The sequence below is a fragment of the Asterias rubens genome, assembly GCF_902459465.1.
Source record: "Asterias rubens chromosome 8 unlocalized genomic scaffold, eAstRub1.3 super_scaffold_89, whole genome shotgun sequence".
Lineage (NCBI taxonomy): Eukaryota > Metazoa > Echinodermata > Asteroidea > Forcipulatida > Asteriidae > Asterias > Asterias rubens.
Window position 1 is genome coordinate 173,183 of NW_022985693.1, and position 9,357 is coordinate 182,539.

Consider the following 9,357-nt stretch of genomic DNA (forward strand, 5'->3'; position numbering starts at 1 on the left):
GGGTGGGGGCGTGGGCATGAACTGGGATTTTGTCATTTGGGATGGGATCAGAGAGTACACACGCACACAAGCTTAAATTCCCCGCTAATCTGTGAAATACGGTTGACCTAAGCACAGAATTCCCTGCGTAGGCAAACGCTGATTCTTCACTTCTGGTAAGCAGACCCATGAGATTGGGCCCAATTGGTGCTGTATAATTTTTCAAAAAGCAAGACTGTCAGACTTGTTCAGTCTTAAGTTTGAAATTCAAAACTCTTTTGATAAAGCTATTTCTATGTTTTGGCTACGTTTTATTTTCATGACTCATCATTGCTTGTATGTGAGGGTACTAATGCATAGAAACTCAACTTGTTTATTTTCCTTTCTTCTAGATGGACTTTTCAACATTCCTCATGACATACTAAGAATCATGAGGTGCACTCAACATACAAGCAACATGTGACAGTAAACTGAAGATGTAGAGGCATCACAGAAAGACAATGAACTCCTTGGCACTATTGGACCCAGACAGATTCCTAACATCTACTGCTGTAGATTCTAATGATGGCCAAGATGAACTGCTCATAACACAAACTCAGGAGGTAGGTACAAAATGTATACTGCACTTAAAACTCAGATTGAACTCAAGTACAGTAGAGACTGCTCTCAATGCTTAAAATATGTAAACGACTACGGACCAAGTGACTAAATTTAAAACAAAGGGTTTCTCTCTGCTTACAGTCAATTGACAACCCCACAATGGTCAGCAATGCAAAGGACACCATTCAAAAATATGTAAAAGACTACAAGACCAAGTGATTAGATTTAAAACCAAAGGTTTTTTAATTTATTTTAATTCTTCGGACAATACAATTCAAACAAGCACATGCCGTTCAGGGGAAGGCAAAAGTAAAACAAACCTGTTAAAAAGATGTGCCCTCCCAGACCTAGCTCATAAAAAGTAAACAATACAATGCTCTACATAACACATTTTAAAATTGTAGTGAAAATTAAAACAAAAGATGGCAAGTAAAAGCAATACACACTCCCTAGCCCTCCCTCTTGAAAATTCCAACACTTTGAATGTCTGGCATATTGATGTGGCTGGGTGCCTTAGGTTCCCTCGCAAACCTGCTGCTCAAAACATTGTATCCTTAGCAATCTAGCTTCTCTGCTGCAAGTAAAGCTGACAAGCCTCCCAAAAAACTATTCATCCAAGCTGGACATAGCTTTACTCAACACATGGTTTACAAGGATCTATTTTTAATCAGAAACATTAAGAAAAACAGAGTTGTTCTGTTTGAACAGCGGCTACAGGATAATCTCAATATTTCAACTATTACCTTTTTATGGCCAAATAGACACCGTAGATACCGGTTAATAACCATTTTACTCTCAAAATTTGCATTTAGTAATAAATAATTGAAGTAAACAAAGGAACCTCTCCGCACGGTTTTCAGCCGAGAGTTAAAACAGCTTACCTATGATATTGATATGCAATGACCCTTTGACGTCATTGGCGCTTTTTCCCAATAGCGTTTGTGCACAGTTCTCCAGCTTTGGCCAATTGAGGGCGCTGTTTTCCACATCAAATAGCGCCGATGAAGTCACAATTCCTTTGTCGCAAGGGTTTGTTTGACCTCACGTTTTTCAGAGTCTATTTCATTCACTTACCCAAATAGCCACTACTTATGCATATTTCATAGCCGACAGGCTAATTCGCTAGAAAAATTGACAACCAGAGGGCGCCCTCTCGCGCCCACCCAGCATGCTACGCAGTAGCTCCGCCAAATTTGCCTTCTTTTTCTAGCGACCGTACGTGGTAGACGTGAGTTTTTTCCACCCTCTTGCTTTAGCTAGAGTACTTGTTTGTTCGCTTTATTCCTATAAGATTACAACCAGTTCATTAGTAGAGTTTTCAGTCATTTTGAGTGACGTTTTGGAAGAGCCCTAGACGTCTTTTCTGTTACACTTATCCCCGAATTATTGAGAATTATTGCATGATTTGCTAAGATATATATTCTGAATTCTGTTGAGACCCGAGCGCGAGTAGCACTCGGGGTTCTCGGGGATCGAGTACATCCCCTTACCTTATTTTCTAAGTGTATATATATTATTGTTGTGTCTTCATGTCTTCCTTAATTTAATTAATTACGATATATAAATTAACTAGAGTCTCACCTCCGTGGGACTCCCTCCGGGAGCAGTACTCCCGTCCGTGGTAGAAAAGCTATTTTTTTTCTAGGGTCAGTGTTCCACACTCGTGGGACTCCCTACTCTCCGAGAGAAGTACTCCCGGCCGTTGTAGTAGGAGGCTGACTCCAGGGCTCAATAATTTTACGATTGGCTAACGTTCTTCTGGTCGTGACCAGTCGAACTCCCCCCGCCCGAGAGAAGTACTCCCCGCCCGGCGCAAGAAGTTAGCGGAGAGAGCTTGGGTATACTGGTTAAATCCGTTCCCTTCCCCTGCTCGCTCCCCCTCGCGTGGGCGCAAACGAAAATATATACGGGGTGTACTGGCCTCTGGCCTCTCCCTTGCCCCGTCTGTTTTCGTACTGAGCCGGTCCCCGGGCTACCAGGAATTTACGCCGGTAAGGCCATTCGGTAAATTCCATGGTCAGCCATTTTCCTTCCTTGACACCGCGGTGACTTGGATAGAGGGACTATTGAGGGCGCTGTTGTGAGAAACATCGACCGGACGGTCTTTTTCTTCCCACATACACAGTACCGCACGGAAAGAGGGACGAACTTCAGTACCGGTCAAAATTGAAGAAGACCGCGCTACTGCACGTACGTACCCTTTTTCTTTTGCGCGATTATCCAAATAATAATAATAATAATAAAGGGCTCAGAATTTAATTTTTCTCCGGCCCAATCTTTGCGTTCCGGGCGCTCTGGTCCCCCGCCCGTGGGATCGACACGATCTCCTATACCAACCACACTCCCGACTACTACATCCGGCGCCGGGAGACCTCCACCTGGCGTGTTGGCCACTGTCAAACGATCTCTCGTTACAGCTGGCCTTTCTGAAGAGGCTGCGACCCTTGCAGCAAAGGGGCGTCGCCTCTCCATACAAAAGGTTTACGACAACCGACTTCAACATTTTAGTTGGTGGTGTGACGACCGCGCTGTGGATCCGACCACTGCATCTTTAGCGATGGTGTCAGATTTTCTAGTTCACCTCTTTAATTCCCAACTGAAGGTGACAACAATTAAGAATTACAGATCGGCCATTGCGGCAGTCCACGAAGGGTTCTCCGATGGCTCCACAATCTCATCGAGCCCCGTGCTAACACAGATACTTCGGGCATGTTTAACGAAAGGCCCCAGAGACAGAGGCTGGTCCCATGTTGGGACTTGGGGCGGGTGCTAGAGAACTTAGCAGCGGTCCCCTATGAGCCGGCACACCGGTCTTCACTGTTGCAACTTTCAATCAAGCTGGCCTTCCTCATAGCTGCAGCTTCAGCTAGGAGGGGATGTGAAATCCAGGCACTTACGATCCAACCGGGACACATCCGGTGGGAACCGGAAGGGGTTCGCCTTGTACCCAAGGCTTCATTCCTTACTAAGAACCAGACAGCAGTTTTTTGCCCGCCTGATATCTTCATTCCCGAAATTGCCTCTATATTATCTGTCCAATCAGACAGGCTCTGGTGCCCCATACGCTCCCTCAAATGGTATCTGGAACGTACCAAACCACTTAGAGGGACCTGCGACCAACTTTTTATCTCGACTACTCCCCCGCATGGTCCAGCCTCCAAAGATCCAATCAAACGGTGGATTGTTTCAGCAATAAAGTCAGCAAACCCCGACTGGCTGTCAGATAAGGATATAGGCAGTCAGGGACCCATACGTGCACACGACGTCCGTGCCGTGTCAACATCCTGGGCGTTTTTCAGGGGGATCTCCTTTGCAGAGATCTCACAAGCAGCTTGCTGGAAGGGCCCATCAACCTGCGTGATGTGCTCCAGAACGATGAGGGTTTTGGGAGAGCAGTGCTGTTAGCATCTCAACCCAGAAGGGAGACCCAAGCAAGCGACCTGTCCAGGCACCGCCAGGACAGAGCTTGAGGTGAGCCCAAAAAATTTCCCCTGATTTTTATAAGCACTTCCTATCAGTTTGTAGTTTTAAGTCTTGGGTACTTGCCGACTATAGTCTGATTTTTCATAAAGGCGCCTCGCCTACCCAACCTCCATGTTACGGTGCTATTCTATGCATAAGTAGTGGCTATTTGGGTAAGTGAATGAAATAGACTCCCCCCAAAAATAGTGTGGGACGAGTCTATGATTGATACTTACCCAAATAGCCTTCCCGCCCTCCTTCCCCACTAATGGCTCGTGTTCAGGGTTACCTGTAAGATGAGAAAAAGAAGGACGTATTTGGCGGAGCTACTGCGTAGCATGCTGGGTTGGGTGGGCGCGAGAGGGCGCCCTCTGGTTGTCAATTTTTCTAGCGAATTAGCCTGTCGGCTATGAAATATGCATAAGTAGTGATTATTTGGGTAAGTATCAATCATAGACTCCCCCCACACTATTGTGGGGGGGGGGGGGATTTGGCTTGGAGTGTTCTGGTGAAAAAAACATTTTTAGCATGTTTTAGGGTGAGGTAAGAGACTCATTATTTTGTTTAAGGTTTCCTACATTATTTACCGTAACTACATATTTCTGAGCATTCTTTAGTAGCCGGCCTTTAAATAAGATCTAGATTGTCTCATAGAACCTGTGCACCTTTCAGTGGACAAGGGGTTTAGCCTAATTGAAGTAAGCACTTCCTCATTAAAACAAAATGTGTGAAGTTTCATTACATGAACATCACATAAAAGGTTCAAACTTATGACCTTTCCTTTCTTGTGTTTAGTGTGAAGTTTCCAACACAACCTTAACTGGAGCTCTTCGATGTCTGTTCACCCAGCGCCTTGCCATGAACTACTGCGTGTTGTTTCAACTCAGGGAATTATGTGACTACAGGGCGACTACATGTAACTGGATCGCTTTGATGTCTGTTCACCTCTCGTTGATAACACTCACCATGAACTACTGTTTGGTTTTACCAACCCAGGGAAGTAGGCATCTACAAGATGTCAATGAGGCATGATAGATGCAATGCTACAGAGATGTCATTTCTACAGGACTATGAATACATAGATACAAGACTTTAAGACACAATGCTGTTCAAGACAAACTGTCGATGGACTTTAGACCTGCATTTAAAACCTTCCTTGCTGGAACATTTCTTGACACTGCAGACAAACACTAAACTAAGGATCTTGACCATCAGACTGAGATGGCAATTGACAGAGGAGGTGATTTCTACAAAGACTCTTGGAAACCCAACCAGTGTTCATCATTTTCATCAAACAATGTTTAAAGCATGGAACGTTTCTTTGTTGATACTAACAATCTGTGAATGACTTCTTGGCTTCTTTAGGCCAAGTATTATATGTCATCAATTAATGGAACACTTAAGTGACACCATGATGACATGATATGAGACTTTGCTCTTTGTGTGGAGATGCAGCACATTTAAAGATAACTCTTTCACCCCAGAGTGACATGAGGTCACCTGGGGTCATAGTGAGGCAGAATATGGACATTCATCTGGAAGAATTGAACAGGATAATTTTGAATTATTTACTTTGTATGAATACTATTAGCCCCTCACAAAAAAAGTAAAAGGTTAAATTGTTGAAGATGCAATGTAGGACAAATTATCCTATCTGATGAATATCAAATCCAATGATAATAAGTTGTAAGGACAAGTTTGGATGTTTTACTGCAATCTTCTAAAACGTAAAACCAACAAATGTAGAAATTCAACCATGAAGTACACAAAACTAGCATTACATGTGCTCAAACAATGGGAGACTTTCTGGGACGATAGAGGGCAGCAGACTTACCGGGTAAATCCATTGTTCTCAGAATTATGCGCATGTTCAGAACTACGTAAACAATGGAAATTTACCCGGTATGTCTGCTGCCGCCTAGCGTTGGAAAGTCTCCTATTGTGCTCCTTAAAAAAGGTAGCACAAAATGCGATGGTTGACAAAAAGGTCAATATAAAACCATAGAACTAATAAATGGGCAACATGTTCATTTGTACGGTTCCAATTTTTAAAAGGTACCACTAATTGACAAAAAGTCAATTTATACCGAATTTTTCTGAGGAATACACTTAAAGGATTTCACTTTTCCAGAAAGTGGTACATTTGGAATCTGATTGACGAAAAACAAAAATTATATTATTTGATACAAGCAGTTATTGTGAGGGGCTTATATAATTATAAGACTTGTGACCACAAGTAAGCTTGGGCGATATCGATTTATTTTATTCACGATATATCGCAATATATCGTGATATTCAATATAATCGCGATAAATAATTAAATTTTACATCATCAGTCTTCAAACTCCAAATGAAAGTTGTAGAAGAGACAGTCATAGCATAAGAGAGGTGTTCTAATGACCTATTCTTCTGGTTTTACTCCAAACCTATGGGGTGCAAGATGTCTCAGCTAGGAAATACATCCTGATATTGCGATATTTAATCGATATTGCGATATATCGCGATATATCGCGATATATCGATATTTTGATTAAAACTAAGTCGATCCGATATTGAAATCGTTTCCAAATTAATATCGCGATATTCGATAATATCGTGATATCGCCCAAGCTTAACCACATGTTTACAAATAGGTCTTGAGCATAAACTTCTTGCTGCACAAAAAGTGTACACAGGTTAAATAGAAAAAAACATACAATCTTGCATATTATGAAAATGTATGAAAACTTGTTTCAGTTTTTTGTGTTGGGAAAAGGGGAGCAACCTACAGTTTTTCAGCTGTTGTCTTTTATCAAATTTTTGCTTTTTATGTTGAAAATCTGGTACAAAATGTAAACTTGCGGGAAATGCCATGCATTGCTCAATATCCATCATTTTGTAAGCATGTGGTATGTATAAGATAAATGGTACAGCATTGGTTACTTTAGTTAGGATTTAGCTTTTTAATGAAGTACATACCAAAGTCAGCCTGTAATTGAATAATGATATACTCAAATATTTTAAAACAACATACTTTTTGAAAAATTACCCAAAACCAATCTCCAATGAAATTATACACAAGTTTTAAAACTGTTTTTATTTTTATTTCTTGACACCAATCTACAGGCATACACTTTTGAGATAAGTTACCAATACCCATTACAATAAATAGAAATAGCAACAACTTTTACTAAGAACAAATTTACAAAGCAGATTTTTTTTGGACAGGTTCAACTTTTGATGACGTACATTGTATCTTTAAAACTGCCACTTTTGCCAGATAACACTAGATCATTCTATTTGGAAGTGCATTTTCGCATGAACGTTCAGTAACATCTCATCACCTGCCATAGCCACGTTCGGCATCAGAATGATTGCCGAGCAAGGGAGATCCACGCACGGCGCTGATGTACCAGAGTTTGTCAGCCGTGATTTTTACGTTGACGACGGACTCACCTCTCATCCAACCCCAGAGACGGCCATATGCCTAATACAACGGTTGTTGTTGTTTGTTATCATCCACGTTTTGGGGATCAAGCCAGACATGCGACTTCCGGTCGAATGCTAAAATGGGAATGAAGACACTGACAGTTTGTTGTTGTTGTTTTTGTTTTTGTTTATGTTCTTGTATTGTGTGTTAGGTTGGTAACTGTCAGATAAAAAGGATGTTCACATTAGCCATTTTCTTTAATGACGCTTTCCCATAATTTTCTCAAATATATTATCTTGCTTTCTTTAGACCTGAAGTCCCATCCACTATTCCACGCAATCGACTGGAAGCGAATCAGGGAGACAGAAGCCCCTTTCATCCCAGCCCCAGATGACAGAACGGACACCACTTATTTTGACGGTAAACAATATTCACAGTATTTTGTTTTCACCATACACATAAAATTTGATTTGAAGAAATGCAGACTTTAAAGGCAGTGGAGACTATTGGTAATTACTCAAAATAATTATTAGCATAAAACCTCACTTGGTAACGAGTAATGGGGAGAGGTTGATAGTATAAAACATTATGAGTAACTGCTCCCTCTGAAGTGCAAAGTTTTCGAGAAAGAAGCAATTTTCAATGAACTTTATTTCAAAACCTCAGGTGTAGAATTTGAGGTCTCGCAATCAAGCATCTGAAAGCACACAACTTTGTGTGACAAGGGTGTTTTTTCCAAGTTTCATTATCATCTCGCAACTCCGATGACCAATCAAGCTCAAACTTTTGCAGGTTCGTTACTTTATGCATAGTTGAGATACACCAACTGTGAAGACTTGTCTTTGACAGTAATACCCAAAGGTGTCCAAACAGAAGAAATGCAGACTGTAAAGGGCAAGTAGGTAAACCTTTAGTTTATGGAACAGTTTGACTGTTTAATCCTTTAAAATGTAGGTGTGCACAATAAGACTGACATTTTCAAGGGTGGTCAGGTTTTTGAGATATCGCTGAAAATCCAGAGAAAATATGTCAACGCATGAAGGAAATTCCCTGATGGGAATACACATACTGAGAAGCGTCACTGCTTGGCTTAAAAAAACAAACACGTCTTTCAAATCGAAAGTGAAATGTAATAATATATAATTAATGGTTTAGTTATTCAACAATATTTAAAAAAGACACTGGCAGTAAAAGAAACCTGAATTGCGGTCTTAAATTCAAAGTTGGTCAGTTAATACAATAATAAGATGGTTTCATGTAATGCGATTAAAAAACATAAAAAAATTAAAATGCACAAATGACAATAGACCACAAAAGTAACAGTAAAAGCATCGCATATGAACAACAGTTATAAAAATTAAACAAAAATAAACAAACAGTTGAATGAAGATATGATTAAGCCGACATTCACAGTGGCCGACTTCCTGACAAGAGGAATAAACAAGCTATTGGCTGTTGATGAGGTTAACTAGTTTCCACAATGCTTTATGTATCCCAATCCGCTGTAGGCTTCTGACCAAAGGTTGTTATTGCCACTAATTTTAAGAGTGATTACCAAACATATCCCTTTCCTTGAACCTGATCATTTAACAGCTCTTTAAAGGCAGTGGACACTATTGGTAATTACTCAAAATAATTATTGGCATAAAACTTTTCTTGGTGACGAGTAATGGGGAGAGGTTGATAGTATAAAACATTGTGAGAAACGGCTCTCGCTGAAGTGATGTTGTTTTCAAGAAAGAAGTAATTTTCCACGAATTTGATTTCCAGACCTCAGATTTAGAACTTGAGGTCTTGAAATCAACCATCTAAACACACACAACTTCATGTGACAAGGGTGTTTTTTTCTTTTGTTATTATCTCGCAACTTCGATGACCAATTGAGTTCAATTTTTCACAGGTTAATA

At 40.7% G+C, this 9,357-nt stretch overlaps 1 protein-coding gene across 1 annotated transcript; it reads left to right on the forward strand.

Annotated features, from left to right (window-relative positions):
• The first annotated feature begins 427 nt into the window (after positions 1–427).
• LOC117305558 lies at positions 428–5,901 on the forward strand. Its single transcript, XM_033790441.1, has 2 exons — positions 428–581; positions 4,837–5,901. The coding sequence occupies exons 1-2, from the start codon at positions 480–482 to the stop codon at positions 5,071–5,073; spliced, it is 339 nt and encodes a 112-aa protein (XP_033646332.1). The 5' UTR covers positions 428–479; the 3' UTR covers positions 5,074–5,901.
• The last annotated feature ends 3,456 nt before the right edge of the window (positions 5,902–9,357 follow it).